The sequence below is a fragment of the Prionailurus bengalensis genome, chromosome E1, assembly GCF_016509475.1.
Source record: "Prionailurus bengalensis isolate Pbe53 chromosome E1, Fcat_Pben_1.1_paternal_pri, whole genome shotgun sequence".
NCBI lineage: Eukaryota > Metazoa > Chordata > Mammalia > Carnivora > Felidae > Prionailurus > Prionailurus bengalensis.
In genome coordinates, this window is record NC_057347.1 from 49,773,152 (window position 1) to 49,796,029 (window position 22,878).

A 22,878-nucleotide genomic window follows, 5' to 3' on the forward strand; every position below is an offset into this window, starting at 1 on the left:
TGCATTAAGTGCAGTCTAAGACAATAAGATAAAGAGAGAAATCACCCTTTTACAGCTAAGGTAACAATATTGTGAATGTATAAAAACCTGCATAAGATGAGAAGCTATATGGGTAGTTACTTTGTTTTATTTTTTTATTTAAAAAAGTTTTTGTAATGTTTTGTTTATTTTTGAAGGAGAGAGACAGAGTGTGAGTTGGGGAGGGGCAGAGAGAGAGGAAGACACAGAATCCAAAGCAGGCTCCAGGCTCCGAGCTGTCAGCACAGAGCCCGACGCGGGGCGCAAACTCACGAGTCTTGAGATCATGACCTGAGCTGAAGTCTGATGCTTAACCGACTGAGCCACCCAGGGTCCCCTATGGGTAGTTATTTTAAAAAGTCCATACTGCCTCCTACCTAGACTAATGCTTTCTCAATGTCATTCCTGCTCCATTTATGCCCCATTCCAAACAGATAATTTTATCTGCATTTTGATTACACTGATTGATTTTGAGACTCTGTATTTTGATTACAATGGACTTATTTGCTTTCAAAATACTGGTAAATGTGGGATGAGGGATAAAGATGGTTTTTCATTGTTCTGTTTTAAGGATCAGTTTATTAGTCCACAGTTGTATTGAGCACTATTTTGAACCTTTTCTGGATCTTATTAGTGTGAGAATTATCATAAAAATAGTAAAAGTTGTAGCTATTAAATTCGCTGAATATCACACAAACCCCAGGCATTAAGAACCTGGCATGCGTTGTTTGTTTTAATGCTCACAACACCATAATGTGGTCATTCTTGCTATCCCTTCCTTGTATGGGAAATCCAGGGTTTGGAGACCATGACTAACATCCCCAAGACCACACAGTCAGTCAGTGACAAAGTCGGAATTCAAAACCCTATGTGTGTGTGATGCCTAAGTCTTTATGTCAGAAAACGATACTGTTTAGTGGGTTACATAAGGGAATGTTGAATGGCTACTCAGTGAATTTAGAGTTTGGGGGGAATGGATAATCTGCACATAAAAAACAATTGGGAATACAACTAAAGAAGTTGTAATCAAGGGTTCAGTAGGAGCACAATAAGCATTTTAGATGGCAAATTCAAAAAAATTTTCTCTATTTAAAAAAATTTTTTTTTTCAACGTTTATTTATTTTTGGGACAGAGAGAGACAGAGCATGAACGGGGGAGGGGCAGAGAGAGAGGGAGACACAGAATCGGAAACAGGCTCCAGGTCTGACGCGGGGCTCGAACTCCCGGACCACGAGATCGTGACCTGGCTGAAGTCGGACGCTTAACCGACTGCGCCACCCAGGCGCCCCCAAAATTTTCTCATTTTACAACCAATAAGCTAAGACTCAGTGTGCCAAGAAGAGAGGTTACCTCTCTTCTTGGGCTGACATCATGGGCACCATCATGGGCTGACAGGTGCTTCCTTATTAGACAGGGACCTAAGATACCCATGAGGTACCACACCCTGTGGGCTATGAGAATCCACTGGACTCCAGAAACAAATTGACAGCTGACTGTGGCTTCACTCAGTGATGGAGAGGCCTCGCCTACACTGTCCTTGCAAATGCACCCAAGATCACAAAAGGACAGCTGCACTCCCCATCGTCCGATACGTTTCTATATATGATCTGTGAGTGATAATGAATGACCTGGCGTGGTTTAAATGGATACTAACTGCGTCATGCAAGATCGGTCCTCGCAACACACGTTGCCTCAACACATATTTCGAATGAAATGATAAGTTCTTTGTACCAGGCACAAAGGTATTGCAAAACAGCTTGAGGTCTGTGCGAAGATGGACGGTGCATGGCAAATCAAAGAGTTACGCCCAAATCAAGATGCTGATCAGAACAGACTTTAAATTAATATTGTCAACCTTGCTGCTACCTCATACCTTGTGACATGTGTAATGATGTGCGTGAGGTTGGAGGCGTCAATTTTATTCTTGAGTCGCCAATAGTTTGTGTGTGACCTGGAAACAAGCGACTCATTTTTCCTCCTCTATAAAATGAGGCGAATGATACCAGATAACGAATTTTTTTTTAAATCTGACTTTCCAATATTCCAGAAGTATGTAGCTTCTTTTCACTGATAGAAAAATAAAATGTTAGAGACCAACACACTGAAAGAGATACAGATGAGAAAGGAAAAGGGAAAATAATCAGAAAGTATAAACCTGTATTATACTGGAATACTAGAGTATATATATATTTTTTACATCTTGGACAAAGAAATCTTTATTTTCCAAAATTTACTTTGCCTCTGCAATACTGCCTCATCTAATTTTACTCTGTAATAATTAAAAAATAGTTGGCAGCAAAGGAAAAAGCCACCCAATCATATGTAAATATATTTCTATTTGAAAAACAGTGTTTTAGAGCTGCGTGTTCAATTATCTGCTATAGCCCTTTATTTACTAGTTGGTTCATATCACAGTGTGAACGTCTTAACCATCACGTTATTCCACAATCCTAATAGGACAGGTGATTTGCATTAGCATGACTTTGCTTAGAAAGAGCAGAGTCAAATTTCTTCATTCATTCATTTATTCACTTGCGGCTGAAAAATTATGCGAAAGAATTTATATGACAATGCGGAATCTATTTTGCCTTCTACCATGTTTTGAAGGAAATTTGCCTTCACAAGACTTTCATTATTTATATCTTCCCCGCTCCCTAAGCCAAGCAGTGAGAGCTATTGTTCTGGCAGATTCTGGTGTATCGAGTCTGGAAAGCCTTCATATTCTGTTGAACTGATAACCTTTGGGGGCACCTGGGTGGCTCAGGCGGTTGCACGTCCAACTTCGGCTCAGGTCGTGATCTCTCGGTCTGTGAGTTCGAGCCCCGCGTTGGGCTCTGTGTCGACAGCTCAGAGCCCAGAGCCTGTTTCAGATTCTGTGTCTCCCTCTCTCTCTGCCCCTCCCCCGCTCATGCTCTGTCTCTCTCTCTCTGTCAAAAATTTAAAAAAAAGACAGGAAAAAAAAGAGAAATGATACCCTTCGAAATCCTAGAACTTGGCTGACAAAATTCTGTCCGCATTTTCAGCAATCTTGGGCATTCAGTAAGTAATCTTTCATTCATATTGACCAATAAGTTCTCTGGCGTAGGTACAAAAACATCTCCAATCTTGGAAATTATTAGCGTCTGAGGTTCAAGGATACCTTCTTGAAGCCCGTAGAAATGGACTGTGACATTTGACAGTACAGTCCATTTCCGCCGACAAATGTTACAAAGCCATTTTTTGTTCTAATGTCACCAGGGAGCCCTGTATTCTGAAGAACCCATAAACTCAATAGTAGCACCTTGCCCTTCCGGTCTTCTGTAAGGTTCTCCAGAAATGCTAATCAAAGGGTTGTACGTGACTTCTTCAGGAAGGTCACTGACTCGGAAACATGTAACATTTCCTCTCCTTTCTACAGTGCAATCGAAAGGTATTACTTTTTTCCCATTTCTCAAGGCAAAGGTGACCATATCTAACGTGACAGTGAAAGTTTAAAAAATAACTCTCTCTATCAATAGGTTTGTACGTGTACTTACGATAAAGAAGCAAAATGACCAAAGGCCACTATTTTTTCTCCTCTTGCGAAAAATAAATGATATCACATACGTCAAGAAGACCAGTGAAGCTGCATAACCAAGCGTAATCACAGCCTGAAGATAATACAAACAGTATCAGGGTCAAACCCTGAAGTATTAACCGAGGGAAAAATTAAATTACAAATCTTTTAAAATGTCTTATTGCACATGCACTTTGAATTTTTTTTTGGTTTTAGTTGATGACAAAATGAAAATGCGTATGTCTTCCTTATAGAAAATACCAAGCGTTATAATTTATAAGATATTGTCTATATGGTGTGTCACTTACCAGGGCAAACACAATTCGACTTGTGATATAAATGCTCGTTATATTTGCAATGTAGAAAATTAAATACATTGAAAGGAGAAGAAAAACGAAGAGGCTAATATCCACCAGTGCCTGCCCACACCAGTAGGCAGAAGGGTAGAGGCCAGAGATCCATAGCTGGGACTTAGCTCTCCTCTGATGAGAAAACAGGAGATACACAGATTCAGTTGAAATCCAAATCCAAAACAAACACACTGGGGGAGATTTTAAAGATAAATGGAATCAAGTCATTGTAGATCTTCTAATAATTTAATTTTGCACATACTATTTAGAACCCGAGGTCTAAAGAGCCAATTCCATAATGGCGGCCACTGTGAAAACATGTTTTATTTTATAGGTTAGATTCCCACTTTAACACATGCCTAATGAATAGAAAAGCAGATCTCATACTGATCAAAGCATAGGCCTCCTTCAAGAGAGATATTGTTCTGTGACCTGAAGGACAATACCCATTACCCAAGTATGTTCTGGGACTTCCAGGCTCAGAATAGGGATGGTGATTCAAAGTTCACCTGGCCCATTGGCTAAATCTGATTTAACTGTTTTGCTTTGGATCACAGACAGGAACAAATACAAATACAACCACAAATTTTATCTTTGTAAAATATAAAGTCAAATATAATTCAGGGCCCACTTCAGGGTCTACACCAAGAAGAATTGAAAGCAGGGTCTCAAAGAGATATCTGTGTCTATCACAGTAGAAAGGGTACATAAGTCTTCAATCTGGTCCTCAGCGTGAATATCAACGATTTCTTCCTTTTCCTTGGGAAATAACGCAGTCGAAAGTCGTATAATAATCCCCTTTGAAAGTTTACATTAATTTGAGTCCCTGTAAAATTATTGCATTTTTCCTGAAATTTTGAAGTAAAAGATACTTTGTGTTTTGGAACTAAACTTTCTGACTTGATAGAAATAACGCTTAACTATACTATCTAAATTAAATGCATGTTTATATGTTTTCCTCACAGGGAAACATTTTGAACACACACCATTTAGAACACAATTTCTGAAGTCCCCGCAGTTCCCCCCACCCCCCTTTCTTACTTTGTAATCGCTGACACTGCTCATGGAGATGTAAGGGGACATGCTGCACACCACCCAAAATAAGAACATGGAACCTTCTGGCAGCCCAATCCAGAATAACACGTAATTCTGAAATGTAAAAAAGGCACTTTAAACTGGTGAATGTTTAAAAAAAAAAAAGAAAGGAACCAACGCTAATTATCATCCAGAATACGCTTTTCGAAGTCTTAGAAAATCAAAATAAAAGTGTATGTCTAGTTCAGCAACATCTATGCATGAAGGTGGGAGGGGAAACGATGTCCGATCATTTAATGTGAGGCTTCACCTTCTAGAAGAAAACAAGAAGCAAAATATAACTCGGGACCCACATCAGGGTGTACATCGAAAAGAATGAAAGCAGGGGTCTCTAAGAGAGATCTGCCCACACATGTTCATAGCAACACTATCCATAATAGCCAAGACGTGGAAGTAACCCAAATGTCCATCAAACAGAAGAAGGAATAAACACCGTGGGGTATATATACATACAGTGGAATATTATCCAGCCTTTAAAAGGAAGGACATCTTGTCACATGTTACAACATGGATGAATTTTGAGGGCATTACTCTAAAGGGAATAAGCCAGTCACGAAAAACTAAATGCTACATGATTGTCCTTATATCAGGTATCAAAAAGTAGCAATAAATTAATAGAAACAGAAAGGAGGACGATGATTAGCAGGGCCTGGGAGAAGGGGAAAATGGGCTGCTCTTGTTTGATGGGGATGAAGTTTTAGTTCTGCAAGACAAAGAAGTTCTGGAGATCTGTTTCACAATAATGCAAATAGACTTAACACTACTGAACTATATACACTTAAACATGGCTAAGAAGACGAGTTTTATGTTATGTGGTTTGGCCACGATACCAAAAATAATCATTTGGGAATTACGATCCTGGAAACACAGATGATTCCGTTCTGAGTCGCACGTCTTTCTCAGCAAACCCGGTGATAGATGTGTGAAGACACCAGCGTCTAGTCAGATGTATTCTGAAGATGAAGATGGCCCTTCGTGCCACCAAGCCAGTGGGCCAGGAGATGAACTTTGAGTTGCCGTCCCCAAACCAGTGTCTGCCTGGGGTGGGTCTATGCTCAGGCAGGGTACAGGCCTGCCTCTTGGGTATAATTCAGTTCAGCGGTACGGTAGGCTAACTCAAAATAATTCTACCACTCTCCACTTTACTTAAGGCTTGAGGGGCTTTGCCCATCCGTTCAAATATTTCACCAGGTGGGAAAATGCCTCACTGTTTTCATAAGAACGGCCGAGAGAAGAAAGGTATGTGCCGCTGGGGAGGCCTAGGAGAGGAACCTTGGGGCCTTGTCTATTCTGATCCTGAATAAACAAGTAATGACATTTAGAAACTAAAAGATCAAGAGGGGATAACATCTATCTCTTTCTACTGCCAGTTGATTCTACTTTCTGGAGTGTTCCCTTCAGACCACCCTACTCTTGCACTGTGCTGGCTCTCACAGTTAGTGGTGGCTTCACTCATAGATGCATGTGTCCATCGCTGGCCTCTCAAGTATATTCTGTCCATCTTCTCTTTGCACGTACCCCCAGCACCACTAACGCAGAGAAGCCCAAACTGAATTCAACCCCTTTGTCACAAAATGGGCTTCCCCTTTTGATGGCTCCATTTTTTTTTTTTTTTTGAGAGAGAGATAAAGAGCAGAAGCGGTTGGGGGATGGGCAGAGAGAGAGGGAGAGAGAGAATCTCAAGCAGGCTCTATGTCCAGAGCACCCGGGGCTCGATCTTACAACTGTGAGATCATGACCTGAGCCGAAATCAAGAGTCAGATGTTTAACCGACTGATCGGTGGCTCCATTTCGAATCCTGTTTTTTGTGCTTCCAGTCTCCTGGCTTGAAATAGTTTGAGTCAGCTCTTAAGAGATCCCTCTTGAGTATCAAAGTCTGACCAGAAAACCATTACCACCTTCAGTACTTAGAAAGAAAACAATCATGCACTGGTTACATGGGTGGACAGAGCAGAGAAGCCAACAAGGATGATAAAGCAAGAAGACACCGTCACTTCTGGGCTGGAGGGGCAAAGGAAGGAAGCAATGTGACTGGAGACTGGACCCCCTGCTGCAGGGCCCTCTTGCTCTCCCACTACTGCTTCCTATTGTCCAAATCCAGGCTATGGCCAACTGACAAGGAGCCGCGGAAATGTAGCCTGTGCACATCAGATACCCCTGGGATGCAGAGCAACTACGGGTTGACGAAGGAATTAATCAGGAGGCAGATAGCCCAAGAACTGGTTGATTCTCCTTCAGATCCAGCTACTATCCATTTAGTCAATGGGGGTCCACCAACAAATTATATGAGATTTGCAAGATTCTAAAGCTGTCTTAAAAGTGTTCTTGATTTCCGATTTAGCGTACACACACACACACACACACATACACACACACCCTCACTCACACTCTCTCCAATACACTTCTGCAATCAAATTTGTATCTTTGCAGGAGATTCTCTAGACTATGACAAAGTCTTGAAAAGGTCCCCCATGAGCACTCCCTGATAATAACAAGAAAACAAATTGTTATTTTGTTAGATACGATGTTTAAAATGTTAGGACAAAAAAAACCCACCTTAGGATTAACAATTATGAATATCTAAAAGCTAAAGAGGGAACACACTGGTTGCTTGCCAAATTCCTAATTGTTCAGAATGAGTAAATCCAATACTTACAAAAGGATATGGGCTTCTCTCAATTCGAATATTTTGTGTAGAATTAAACATTCGAAGTAGTCCGTTGCTAACAATATTCACGAGAATAGGAAAACAGTGCAGCCTCAAGGTATTGCACACAACTGAAAATCTATAATCCTTTGAATAAAACAAAGACAAAGTAACGCTAATTCCAAATCACTAAAGAACAACAAAAACGCTTTCATATTAATATTCTCAATACGGTTGACCCTTGAATGACACGAGTTTAACCTACACAGTTCACTTACACGAGAATTTTTTTCCGATAAATATAATGCAGTAGTGTGAGTGTGTTTTCTCTCCCTTATGACTTTCTGAGTAACATTGTCTTTTCTCTAGCTTACCTTATTGCGAGAACACAGTATATAATACATAGAACACACAAAGTATGTGCTAATCGACTATTTATCTTATCAGTTAGGCTCTGGTCAACAGTAGGCTCTAAGGAGATAAATTTTTAGGGAGTCAAAAGTTATACATGGATATTTGATTGTGCAGGGGCTTGGCGCCCCTAACACCCATGTTGTTTAAGGGTCAACTGTACATAAAAACATCTTTAGGGTAGTTAGGCATTGAATGGGATTCCTTAAAGTCATGGTTGGTGATTATAAGGTCTAACATTTTATTGAATCCGAATAATGCAATTACATTTAGCTACTTTCATATGTAGAAATCATCTAATTCCAAAGTTAAGATAGGAAATGTTTTACAAAAGCTCACTTACATTTCACAGTTTATTCAGTAATGATCCCCAAATGCTTTTAAATCAAGTTGAGTGTACTAGCTGGGTTGATGCCGTTTTTAAAACAGTTAAAAATGTAGCGCTTCGTTTTTGTCTTTTTTTTCATAAAAGTAAAAGCAAGAGACAAGAAGCAAACATACCTTTTGTTTACCAGAAACTATGATAGCTCCATTGTATGACAGGTCACCAGTGCCATTTCTGTTTGCAAAGTCATCTACTTCCAAAAGTATATTCTGATGCTTCAGTGACTGTATAAAATCTTCAATGTTTGACTCTAGTATGAAATCAATAACAGAAGCCCACAGAACACAAGAACATACATGTCAAGTCTTTCAAATAAACCACAACACAGTTTAAAGTCAATACGTACACAACATTATGTGAAGGCATGTCTCTTTGGGCATCACGATAATAAGATTAGCCCACTCTACCGTTTCCTATTTATCAAATCTTGTGCTGCGATGACTTAGCTTTACAATTCTTTTTAGGGCGAGTTAACATGTAACTATTAAAACAAGATTATTTTATGACTCTTGGCTAAAAAAAAATACACTTGAACTCAATAATTTGTGGAAATACAATCAGTACTTCAGATGAGCCAGCCTAAAATGTCCAATAATAATAATAATACTTCCCTCTCTGCCTTATTCTTCAAAAAACAGAAAAGTAAATATATACTATGTGTATGTTAACATATACGTATATTTTATGTACATATCTATTACCTATATATATATATTACATATTTCAGGAGTACATATTATATTTTAAATTATATAAATTAAGATCTATTTTATATAATATATTAATATATATTAAATATGTATAAATATAAAATACGTTAATATGCTTTTAATAAATAAATAAAAATAAAATTATATATATGTGTGTGTGTATATATATATATATATATATGTCAGAAATGAAAAGAGTGCCACTATCAGACCAAAGTTTTTAATATGCCCCTAAAGAAGAAAGCAGATGAGATTTGTTTGACAGAGAAAAACCCACAGCCTATTTCTACTATAAAGGAAACACCAATTTCCAGGATATCTAAACTCAGAGTGGACAAATTCAAGGGGGCAAAGTGGTCTCTGAAGCCACAGTCATGCTCATTAACCGGTCAACCCCACCTGAAACAAAGTGCCCACAGTCCTCTCCCATGTTCCACACGGAGCAGCTGTCCCCAGGAGACAAGTCCCCAGATTTACTTGTTAAGAGATACTATTTGGGGAAAACCGCAGGGCAAGATTGAAAGTAACTCCAGACAATTAAAAGGACAGGATGGAATGGAAAAAGAAAAAAGGGGGGACTCTCATTTTTTGCTCATTTGGACTTTGAAATGGAGTTCACACTGGGACTCAGAAGGCGTTCTGGGATCAGAAAATTCATCTGGGTCAAGCCCCAGATGAATTAGGATTCCCACCAGGTGGGAAAGGAAACGTGTACATAGAAAATAAGCTTTCCATGCATCCTGAGAGTGTAACACTCCATTTCCACAGTCACCTGAGGAAGGAAACCTTAACGGTTACCCACATTCACTTAGGCAAACAGGGCTTCTTTGATTTAAAGATGAACATCTTACCAAGAAGCATCGTATTTTGAGAAAAGAGGAACAAGACGGCATAGAAGCCTCAAACTTAAATCACAAAACACCTCACAACTGAGTCCAGGGAAGGAAAATAAAACAAGTTAATCCAAGTATATTGCTCTTAGAACAACTGGAGAGGAAGCTTTACACATGAGATAACAATAGGCTGAAAGACAAAAATGAATAGGCTGGCAGTCGTAGCCTGAAAATTTCTGGATCTTAGAAATAAAATATACACCAGTAGCAAGACTTCCCATTTTAAGGCAGCAGAGTGAATAAAATTTACTTTCTAAAACCAAAATTGAAAAGAGAATGAGAAACAGAAATTAAAAGGCCACCTTTGTTTAAAGAGGAGAACCTATAACCCCAGGTCACAGACATATATGAATATTGGAATGGACTGGGTTACTCATCAAGAGAGGACTCCTATGCTGAGTGTGTGTGTGTGTGTGTGTGTGTGTGTGTGTGTGTGTGTGTGTTTGACATCTTAGGCAGAAACAAAAGCTTCCTCAAAGTTAAATAAGAAGTTAGACAAAACCAATTACCCACAATTTAGAATAAATAAGAGCCTGGGTACCAAGCCGTCTTCAGGAATCTTCCTAGATCCTATTGGAGGGGCATAGGGTATAAAAGTGTTTCTTTTCATGTCAATCAGTGTGTATAATATTTATGGAACAGGTTAGGCTGCTGCAACGAAGAGATTTCAAATAGAGTGGTTCAATCAATACATAAGTTTATTTCCCTCTCACATAATAGCTTGGGGCAGTCGGGGAGGCAGGTAGTTCTTCTTGAACTAGGTTAACTAGTGACCCACATTCTTTCTGTCTTATCCCACCATCACTATCATCTCCAAAATCAGAGCAAATATGCATAGTTCCTCAGCTGTTTTCTATAAATGAAGTCTAAGTGCACATTTTCTTGTCTTACGATTTGGTGTTTTTCCCCTCTCCATAAAAATAACTCAGTTCTGGATTAAAGTCTTGTGTTTCTCTTCACCTGTGTTATTGATGATCAACAAGCTGGTACGAGGGTCTTCGGGGGGTTGTCCAGGAGAGAGGAAATACAGCTCAGGTTTAAATTCCCAATCACTCTTTTGAAATAATATGGCATAAAGTATCTTTTCCACAACCAGCGGGAACACTGCAATTCCAAATACCAAGAGTCTACCAATAAAGAAAAAATAACCATGTATCTGTAGCAATTTCATTTGCCGCCAGATATTCCACAAATATTTGTTGGGTGCCAACTCTATGCCAGCCATGATTACGGCCACTAAAATTTTGAAAGTCAGACCTTAGCATGCCTCACAGTACAAAAAGGTGTTGCTGTATAAACACCAGGCTGTCAAACCATGAAAATTAAACAGACCTATGTATAAGGCCAATCAAGTGCTGCCATGCAGGCATTTCTACTGCTGTCAGTAAAATGAAATGTTGTATTTATCCATTTTCTGGCAGGAATGTTGGGTACCATATTCTAGTTTTAAATTCTCTTCTGACTCAACCCTCTCTTGAAACTCACTAACAAAACTGCGGTGCTCTGATACTCACAAGGTCAAAAGCTCTTTCTTTCCATGTTTTAACTTCAAGAAACGGAGCCGTGCTATTGCGCAAATCTGCATTTTCCAGAGGCCCAAGTCGCTCATATTCTTCCGCGTTTCAGGGAGAGAAGACCAAGCTGGCTCTATGTCATGTAGGCTTTCTGTGTCTCTTATCACCTCTGCTTGTTCAAAATCTACACACACGCACACACACACACACACACACACAACACATGATTAATGCCATCCTTGGGCATCACAGTTTTCTCTTTTTAGTAACATTAAAAATTGTTTTATGATAGTTACAAAGGAAACAATATAAGAAACGAATTATATTTATGACATCCACATTCAATGAACTGAGTGATAAAATATAACTAAATTCATACCCAAAAAAGCATTCGGTAAAGGGTGACCTCATTATGCCAAGCCTTTGATAAGGCATAGAAGGTTCCATTTGTAACAATATTCTGAGGGATCTCAAGAAATATTCTCCATAGAAATAACCAATCATTGATGCCTATATGTTGGCTAAGAAGTATGATTATTTGGGACCCAATCACTCAAGTGCTCTTAGGTGTAGTTTTCTCCTATGTAAAATGATGCCAATCGCATTTTTTGGGGGAAAGGCTATTGTAGAAAGCTAATGCACTATATCCACACATTGATCCAATTTTCTAGCATAGCATCTCCATAAATGACTGCTTTTATTATTATCACCCATCAAAATACATAGGAGATGATCCTAGCTTTTTCCCCATTAAGACCTTGGTGGAATTCTGTACACGGACAAGCTAAGAACAATTTTGGGGAGACATCTGTTCAGACTTCATGACCTTGGTCAAGACACTTTCACATCCTCAACATATCCAAGAAGCAGCGAGCGTCTGGGGGATGGGGGAAAACTGCTGACATGGGAAGCAAGTTGTCCGCAAAGGGAAATTTGGTATATTCCAAGAAGGGAGCTGTGTTCAGTCCTAGTAGTGATGTTAGAAAATAATGACAGCCTTTCCCAAACAGCAGAGTCAAATGTGGAATTATTCACATTCTTTAGTGTAAATCATGCATAAGACATTATCAAATACTAAATGAATACATGATTATTTGGAAACTGAGTTTCTGTTATTTATACAACGAATCTACCTTGTTCGATAGTTGGTTTTCCTTCCAGTTTCATGAAGACGTCACTCAGAGTTGATGTGGAAACGTCATAACTCATCACACCCTGGTCAGAACACTTATCAAGATCACTGAAAAGGTCTAAGGCAACAGATGGGAATAGATACATTTTAAATACCACATTGATAACAAAACCCAGTAAACTAATGCTTATTTAGGAGATGATCCAGAATGTTGTTCAGAAAATATATGTCTTTGGATTATCACAGTAAGCAAAAGCAACATTTTATTAGAATGTTCTCTGAAATGAGTATGTCAGAACCTTCCCCTCTATCTTCAAACCATCTGTACTCTACCTTCTATTCTCAGTTCATGAATTCCAGAATACTTCTTTGAAGAAATACAAGCAATCAGAAAGAACATTATCTTCTCCCCTCTACACCACAAATCAATGTGTATTTCTACCCATATTCTGGGTCTTCATTCTGTATGGGTGGAAGACGTATAGCTGTTCCCACCAAGGCTACCTCTTTGACTTGTGTTCCCAATTCCATCCCATTCGGGCATCTTGAAGACTTCCTAAAGCAATCGTCTCCCCTTCTCTGGCCTGTATCATCAATTTCTCCTACATCTACTGGGCCATCTCAAACAGCAAGCATAATGCTGTAAAGTCATCCAGTAAATAAAGACAAGTAACAACAACAACAAAAACCTAATCCCCTTCCACTCCCCCACCCCCACCACACACGTGTACCCATGGCTCAAAGATTTGTCTACCACCTTCAGTTTGTCACATCCTATTGAACTGAACTCCTCAAATCCAAATGCTACCCCTATCCTTCCACAGAAGCTGTTCTTTCCAAGACCATCAGCGACTCCACGTTTTAAAGTCAATGGACAAAAGCTTTGTTAAAAAATTCTTTTAACTCTCCCTGCTCCATCTCTTTCTCTGTCTCTGTCTTGGTCCAGCTCAGTGACATTCACAGCTGTTGACTACTTCCTCTTTCTACAAACATTGTTCCCTTTGAGTTAGTAAAAATGTACATATTCTTTTGTTTTTCCTTCAAGTTCATGGTGGGGGGGGGGGGGCTCTTGATTTCCACCATTCTCTGACTCTTCCTCTACTCTGTCCTGAGGGCTCAGTCCGAGGTCACCTTCTCTTTCCATACACTCAAATCCAATCCCTTTGCATTAAATCCATCTGTATGCTAATGATTCGCAAGTTCAATTCTTACTTTGAGTGTTCTCTGATGTCCAATATCCTATAATCAAATGTATAGTCACTTGACCTCTCCCCTTTGAAGTCTAAAAGCATCTCAAAGCAAACTTGCTACAACAGAACGTCAATTCCTCCTTCTCATCCTATCCAACTGTCTCTCTCCTCATTTGACAATAAATGACACCACCTTCCACCCAGTGATTCAAACCAAAATTCTAGAAGTCCTGTTGGATTTTTCACTTTTCCTCATGCTCCACAGACTGGCCAACATCCAGATTCTTTGACTTTATCTCAAAATATGTTTCAGGGGTGCCTGACTCTTGGTCTTGGCTCAGGTCATGGCCTCACACTTCCTAAGTTCAAGCGTTGATAGTGCAAAGCCTGTTTGGGATCCTCTCTCTCCCTCTCTCTCTGGCCCTGTCCTGCTCATGCTGTCTCTCTCTCTCTCTCAAAATAAATAAGTAAATAAACTTAAAATATATGTGTGTTTCAAATCCACCGACTTTTATCCGTCTTTCAACCAGTACCATGGTAGCCCAATGATCATCATCTTTCACCCGTCACATGGCTGGTCTCCCAATGTCTACTCTTCTTCCTCTATATCCAGAGTGCTCTTGTATAGCCCGAGAATGAAAATATAAGTCACATCACATCAATCCCCCATTTAACGACTTCCAGTGGTTTTTCAGTACATTTAAAATAAAATTCAAACACCACATGACAACCTCTAAAGCTCTATATGAGTGAGCCTCTATCTACCCCTACAACCCTACCCATCCCCAGTTGCCAGTGTCCTCCTGCACTCACTGCACTCCAACATCTCTTTCCCTCCTCTGCTTGGAATGCTTTTGATCATTTTCTTCTTTGGGACTTCTGACACTGTATAAACCCCAGACTGACATTCGTCATCTTTGTAACCCATATGGCCTTGTTTCTTATTGTATTATAAAATTGTAACATAGCTTGGCTTATTGTGTGTGTCCACTTCTCCCCATCCAATGGAATGTAGGCTCTGTGAGGGTAGGGACTCCTATGTCTTATTTAATTCTGCATCACTAGTGCCTTGAGAAGTGTCTCTTCTTTAGTAGTTCCCAATAAATATGTATTATTTATCTCTTCCATATTTTGTACAGGACATATGTGTGCCATTGGACTTGCAGAGGCCGGGGACTCTGGTGTGACATGTTCTCATGGTGGGGTCAGCACATAACTCACTCTTCTCCTTCCCCAACCAAAACAGAAGGTAGGTTAGTTGTATCTCACTGGACGTTAGTCCCAGAACAGAATAACATAGTACAGCCTGGGGATGTGAGAACATCATCTTCCAGCTCCTACAAGGACACAGAGAGCTGCCTTATCTGGGAGGTGAGACTAAATCTGAATTCCTGAGTATTTGCTTAATAAGATCCAGTCACCCAAATGAGTCTGTTTAAATCAGCCCCGCAGAGAGTTAAACCTTTAATAAGCTAAATGTTTAAACAAAAGGGAAGCTGCTTAAATAAAAAAAGACTGAGATATATCTCCTCATTGTTAAGACAGGGAAAACTCTAGCACCCACCTCATAGAATAGTTGTGAGGACTCAATAGTTGATATGTCCAAAACTAGTAGAATAGTGCCTGACCCGCCGTAAACGTTGCAGAAAGAGTTAGCGATTATTAGAATTACTTATGGAACAAATCCTAGGTTGGGACTGCTACCCAACACACAGAACCCAGGGGGAACACTTTTGTGGAACAAATAAACTACGGGTTTTTTTTTCTTCCTGCAAAGTAAATCTATGCACAATGAAATTAAAATACAAAAGGGAATCTATAGCAGACACCCCGATGCCCCCACCCCTATCTCTTCTGTACTCACTTAGACGCAGTAAATCTGCGTATTAACACCTGTCTGATGGCATTTTTTTCTGGGTTCTGAAGTATGTTGAGTTCATGTTGAGCACAAGCCATATGGGTTAGAAACGTAATGCTCCTGGAAGCAACCCTTCACTGATGAAGGATAGGGAGCGGTGAATAAACACCTCAGCTTTGTCACCCCTCTGGTGACATAACTCCGAGGCCCTTGCTCGTCGATTCATTTATTTATGCCAGTGATATTATATCTCACATTCTTATTGCAAACACCTACTCAATAATGCAAACTTCCCTAGCTTCCTTCCATTCCCTCTCTCATGTCCCATTTCCTGCTGGTGTTTCTAGACATCAATTACCAAACATATTGCACTAAAGTCTTCATCTCGAGTTCTGCTTTTCAGAGAAACCAAATCCAAATCCACTTAAATAATGAAAACTGTAAGAATGGGGTAAAGACTTGTTCCCAAATTTCATTCCACTATAATCGTACTAAAGTTACCTGGAAATTTATTTGTCCTTTCCACAGGCAAGGTATACACAAGCTTTTCTTTGTTTTCTGTTTTTAATTTAGCATCAGGGATGTAATGATTAATGAAGGATGTTATTTTTTCTGGATCACATATTTCATTTCTGTACAAACTAATATTTAAAAGAAAAGATCATTGATTTGTGTTTTCTCTACTGCTGTCACAAAAGAAGAGCTTTTATTGAATACCTAGCCTTTGAGTACCGCTTTACTTGGCTTTAGGGGACAAACGAAATGAGTAAAATAATAATAATCACAACAGAAGTAATAATAATAATAATAATAATACCATCAGTTTGACAAGTCTTATGACCTATACAGAGAAGGTGTATAAATTCAGAACAACTACAGATAGACAAACAAATACATGCTGTAATTGAAACTATACTTCCAGTAGGAAGAAAAGCAGAGACAGGTGAGAACATTAGGCAGAAGGAATTGCTTAGGGAAAATAATTACTACACCAGACTGTGCAGGTATCGGGAATTAGTGACTAACAGAGAGGTTTGGCCTATGTGTGTGTTTTGTTTGGGCATAAGGTTTTTAGGTTTGGGTTTTTTTTTTTTTTTAATTCTTTTTACCTAGACACACTTTCTGGTTAGACACGGTACTCTTCCTCTCTGCCTCCAGATTTATTCCCACGTTTGATACTAGCTTCTGAAACTATTTCATTTTGTGCCCAATGAAAGAATGAAACTATGTTCCAGGATTGTATGAATCAGCCGGGGGGAAGTGGAGGGTGGGAAGAAGACAGAGGCTGAAGATGCCTTTAGGATGCACAGAGCAGGTACCTGGAAAGTGGCCCAGCCCTCTTGGGAGCTGTCAGCCTGGGCTTATAATCTTGCAATTTTGCATATCATTAGCATTACTGGAGATACAAGGAGACAGGAAAAACATTCGGGGAGCACTAGTCACTAGTTTGGCAAATATGGAGCACAAGGACAGTTGGCCCTCATAATGGTCTGCCTTTTTGATATAACAGCATTGAAAACATAGATATGCGTACATCCAATCTACCCCCAAGGTCTTTACCTTAAGTGATATCCAAGACCCCATTTTCTCTTCAAAAAGACGGAAGATCCTGCACACTTCAGTCTCCCATTGGACATGATCACTTTTCTATCTGATTAAAAAGAAGCAAGAAAGAAAGGATGTTGGGAGTCATTTTTTCCCTCACTAGAAAATACAGGTGAGGAACCAAAGCTCAGATTTCCAAAGGAAAAGTGTTCCACAGGAAATGAATATATTGAATGCGCCTTTAAAAATTTGAAATACCCATTAAAATTGATGCATTTAAAATGAAATTCTGAATTCTAGTCTATGTCTGCGCCCTCCAATAATTCTTGAAAAAAAAAATTCCCAGAAATTACAGTGGCCCATTTTCTATTCTGGAGGCCAAACAATAAGTGGATATGTTTCAACCCCACATATGTTGATTTCAACGTTTAGACTCATTGAAAGCTAAAACAATCACGGTTTTTTTTCATGAGCGGTCATAATCCAGTCGGTGTGGAGTTCTATAGGGTATTAGACTCCCCAGACGGCCATGACACGGAAGGTTCGCCGAGGTCACGGGAGCACAATGCTTGCCCTAGAGATACACCTTTCCCCAATTCTTTATCGTAATACTGAGATAACACCAACAATTACCAGCCAGGATGTCAGCCTCATCCATGAGATTGGTACTCAAGAGGATCACACGGCCTGCTTTGTGCTCCTTGAGGAAGCTCCACATTCGATGCCTTGAAAAGGGATCCAACCCAGCAGTTGGCTCATCTAAGAGCAAAATCTACAGAGGATGACAACGTATAAAATCTCTCTCTCCTGCAGTAACTATTTCCACATGGTAGCATGGAGAACAGTAAATAGCAAATAATAATAACTACCCAGCGTTTATGTTCCAGAATGCTTGCAATCGTAGTTTACCAGCGGAGTCTCTCTTGACACATTACAATGACACCTCTGCTACTTTTAGGGGTCAAAGGAGACCCCGACTTTTTACTAATATTCAGTCCACATTCCACGGCACGCATCGCCACACTTACTTGAGGATCTCCTAAAATGGCAATCCCAAAGGTCAGCTTTCTTTTCTGTCCTTCGCTTAAATGTTCAGCGAGGTTGTCCTGAATGTTTTGTATGTCCAATTCTAATAAAATCCTTTGTACCTACGCAAGAAAACACACAACACTTAAAATCCAAGATGATGCGGACTATACGATTTTAACCGTCCACGACAGCAGTCGATCTGTATTTTTTACTAGGACCTCTTTGCCTAAATTTTGTTCCTGACCGGGTAGGTAAATCCCTGAGGGGAATTCTGTGGTCATGATTTAGCTTGGCAAATTTACCCTGTTAATCCAAGGCATGCTCCTTTACCTCTTGGTCTACCTCCTGTGGCCGAATCCCTTTTATTTTAGCAAACAGCCTGAGGTTTTCCTTCACCGTGAGGATGTCAAATTGAACATTGAATTGAGGACACACGCCAGTCATCTTTCTGATTTCCTCCAAGTCTTGTGTCTCAGAGGGATTTTTATTATAGATGGTAACTGATCCTAAACACAGAAGTTAAAAATAATTTAACATTGGGAAGAGAGAGTGTTTATTAATGCTTAAGATCTTCTATAGGAAAACATTGGCATTATGTCCACAAATATCTAAAATAATGACTTTGTAAGTTATCAACAACTCTGGATTAACCTTAACATAAATATATGTTCAGGGTGGTCTATATTTTCCCTGGAATATCACATAACAATGGAATAAGGATAATGCTTTTCACGAAAACCTGGGAAACATGAGGTATATTCAAAATCATGGAGTCTGGCAAGCAATGTTAGATAAACAAACAGTATTTGCTCTTACACAGTCAAATTTAACCTTAAAATAAGAAAGGCAACATATGACCTCATTCTATCACTGCACATACTGCCTTTGAGAAATTTCTTTTTGCTCACCTTCTGTTGGAACAGACGATCCATTAAGGATGTTTAGTAATGAAGATTTGCCAGCTCCATTATGACCCAGAATTGCTGTGATTTGACCTTCATATATGTCAAGGAGTAAGTCTGTTTTTAGAATAGAATATTAACATTAAAAATAAGAGGGCGTTAGAAAGGGCTTGGTTCTAAACATAGAACAAAAAATTAATTTTAGTTGGATATTCTCAAGTCTTTCAATAGTTTATCCAATATTCTCCTGGCTGCTAAAATAACATGCTTCCTGTACAGTATTTGGAAATGCATACAACCACCTAAGAAGACCAAGTTAATTACAATTTCAAATATTAACATTGGAACACAATTACTTCCATTGTATATGCATGTGCATATGTGAACATGTAAATATATATACAGATTTTGATCATATTCTGTATTCTTTTCTAGCCTACATTTCAAATATTAAATGATAAACATTTCTCATGACATTAATTACCTTTTAAAATACATCAACCAAAAATTATATTTTCCCCTGTTATAAATTTTCTATTCTTTCATTACAAACCTTTTGCACTTACAGGTCAGTAGAAGAAAGTCATTCACCTAAGAATCCTTTCCATTATTATTTTTTGTTTGTTTTCTCTACCACCAGGTGAAAACCACATTCTGTTTTGGAAAGTCGTTGGATGAAATTCTTAAGAATTTTATAATACATTAAGTCTAAAAGATCAGGTTCCTTCAGTTAAATTTGTGACCTACTTTCAGACATTATTGAAATTAATTAACAACTGGGATGGATTCCAGTTCGTTCATTTTCTACCTGGATGACCTTGGATGAACTAAACACTATGAGGTTCACTTTACTCAACCATTAAATGTACTAGGAATAAGAATTATATGTAAAGGGAAAATTCTTCCTATTGTAATCCAATCCATTAAAACACTCACTTATAATTCGTTTCAAAGATTCTAAAAATCATTGGAAAAATAAGCTCCAATAATTAAGGAAAATGAAAGAATAATAAGGAATTAGTCTTGGCCACATGATATTAAAATTATTAATGATTAAAATAATATGTTAGTAGTGGAGAACTATAATAAAGTAATATGTTAGTAATAGAGTAACACCAGTGGGATAAATATAATAATTAAAATAGGGGGCGCCTGGGTGGCTCAGTCGGTTGAGCGTCCGACTTCGCTCAGGTCACGATCTCACGGTCCGTGAGTTCGAGCCCCGCGTTGGGCTCTGTGCTGACAGTCCGGGGCCTGGAGCCTGCTTCAGATTCTGTGTCTCCCTCTCTCTCTGGCCCTCCCCCCGTTCATGCTCTGTCTCTCTCTGTCTCAAAAAAATAAATAAATGTTAAAAAAAATTAAAAAAAAAATAAAATAAAATAATATGTTACTGCTTTAGGACACACTGACTAGGGAATGTAAAAGAAGCCTAAGATGGACCAAAGTAAACAGAAAAAATAAAGATGAATGAAACAGGCTTTTAAATTCATCAAAAAGATGAATTAATTAATAAATAATACTGGGAGAACTAAACAAGCAAATTAACAAGTTTTACATTTACTGTTTTTTTTAAAAATTTTTTTTTCAACGTTTATTTATTTTTGGGACAGAGAGAGACAGAGCATGAACAGGGTAGGGGCAGAGAGAGAGAGGGACACACAGAATCGGAAACAGGCTCCAGGCTCTGAGCCATCAGCCCAGAGCCTGACGCGGGGCTTGAACTCACGGACCGCGAGTTCGTGACCTGGCTGAAGTCGGACGCTTAACCGACTGCGCCACCCAGGCGCCCCTACATTTACTGTTTATAAATGGAAAAAATGACGTTTTCAAAAGTAAGAGAAAACTGATGATCTCTATCCTGGAACTGACCCATATTAGCTGGAAAAAAAGAAATACAAGCCTCAGTTCCTCATCTGCAAAATGGGAGAGATACTATTTATCTGACAGGATTCAGTGAAAAAGTCAGTGTAACTCACTTATCATTGTTTCCATGGAAGTCATCTAACGTTAAGTGTTCCTATTATTACTGCTGTTGCTTTTAATTATTGCTTCTTCCCACAAGTGTATACATTTTTATAACCTTGGAGGGAAATGATTTGAAATATGCATAAAAATCTTAAAAATATAGTCCCTTTGAGTTATCTGCTTTTAGAAATTTGTATCCACAATTATATTCACAATGATTAAACAAGAAGGCTTATTATGGTGGGGTTTTTTTAATGTTAATTTATTTGTTTTTGAGACAGAGAAAGAGAAAGCGAGTGGGGCAGGGGCAAAGAGAAAGGGGGACAGAGGATCCAAAGCCACTCTGAGCTGACAGCATAGAGTTCAATGTGAAGCTCATGGAACTGAGATCAGGACCTGAGCCTCTGCTGAGCCACTCAGTCACCCCCTAGTGCTTTTTTTTTCTTTTTATGATAAGGACAAAATTGGAAACAAGCCAAATTTCATTCACTAGTGTCAGTCAATTGAGGTGTCCACACATGGGAATCCCATTTAGCCACTGAAAGCCAGGCTGCAGGTAAGGACTTCAAAGCGTGTTCCCAAAGGTGTTCCAAAGTTGCTACAGGAAGTAACTGCGAGGGGAGAAGGTTGAGAGCATGCAACTCCCCATTACTTCCCCAAGAGCCCCTGGAACTGTTGATTTCATATAGCGTTTCTACGCAGTGATTTTCATCACTTCTAATTTTTAAATTTTTTTGAAGATGTTGTAAAAAGTCGTTCATGGTTATTGACGAGTACAAAAGTGGTTCATAATGCACGCTGGAAAACTGAAATGACAAATTTAAAAAAGACTTCCATGTATCCTTGGCGAAAATTCAAGAAAGAAACCACAGATCGAGATGGTATTGGATGGGAAAAACCTGGGGGTAGGCGGCGGGGCGGAGAACAAATTTGCTGACACGGGTACAGAAAATTCTCAAAGTGAGAAATGACCTCAGAAGGATAAGTGAGACTGAGTTAAGGCACACTACGGACTAAAAAGTAAATGCAATACTAAAGCACTGGACAGACAACCATGAACCTTAGGGAAGGTCTCTGGCTCTTCTCTTGTAACTTCTCAGGTTTCCCGTCTCTTGTAAAAATCAGTCACATTCTTCCTAAAAGTCATTACTAATAAACACAGGCTGTCCTCTATAAAATGAGGCCACCAACTTGGATCTTACCTAAGTATTTGTGGCAGAAAACTATTTGTCAGAATCTAGTATCAGATGCATTGGTTCATTCAAACTTCTAACTGTGTTTGCCGTGGAGATGGTCACTTGTGAAATTTCATTCATGGTCAATGGGGTTACTCACCTTGTTTTATTTATTTTTAATATTTATTTATTTATTTACTTAAACTCAAGTTATTTATTTATTTATCTATTTATTTATTTATTTAAACTCAAGTTAATTAACATAAAGTGTAGTCTTGGTTTCAGGGGTAGATGCCAGTAATTCATCGCTTACATATGACACCCAGTGTTCCTCCCCAAAAGTGCCCTCCTTAATGGCCATCACGCATTTAACCCATCCCCCCGCCCACCTCCCCTCCAGCAATCCCCAGTTTGTACTCACCTTGTTTTAGTTAATCTCACCAGCACATAGAAACTATATAAATTCCCTGGCTAGTATAAAAATATATATATCAATTTTACGTCTAGATGGTCTTTCCTCACA

At 39.0% G+C, this 22,878-nt stretch overlaps 1 protein-coding gene across 3 annotated transcripts in view; it reads right to left on the reverse strand.

Annotated features, from left to right (window-relative positions):
• ABCA6 (ATP binding cassette subfamily A member 6) overlaps positions 1-22,878 on the reverse strand; it is a 59,963-nt gene that overhangs the window by 14,429 nt on the left and 22,656 nt on the right. For all 3 annotated transcript variants that reach the window (XM_043585119.1, XM_043585120.1, XM_043585121.1), the window contains 14 exons: positions 19,222-19,332; positions 18,644-18,819; positions 18,313-18,432; positions 17,918-18,056; positions 17,300-17,390; positions 16,241-16,380; positions 12,693-12,809; positions 11,560-11,743; positions 11,006-11,172; positions 8,559-8,692; positions 7,656-7,793; positions 4,946-5,053; positions 3,863-4,036; positions 3,535-3,648 (listed from right to left, as the gene is read on the reverse strand). In XM_043585119.1, the coding sequence (XP_043441054.1) occupies positions 3,535-3,648; positions 3,863-4,036; positions 4,946-5,053; positions 7,656-7,793; positions 8,559-8,692; positions 11,006-11,172; positions 11,560-11,743; positions 12,693-12,809; positions 16,241-16,380; positions 17,300-17,390; positions 17,918-18,056; positions 18,313-18,432; positions 18,644-18,819; positions 19,222-19,332 (1,913 nt within the window). The remainder of the gene's footprint in view (positions 1-3,534; positions 3,649-3,862; positions 4,037-4,945; positions 5,054-7,655; positions 7,794-8,558; positions 8,693-11,005; positions 11,173-11,559; positions 11,744-12,692; positions 12,810-16,240; positions 16,381-17,299; positions 17,391-17,917; positions 18,057-18,312; positions 18,433-18,643; positions 18,820-19,221; positions 19,333-22,878) is intronic.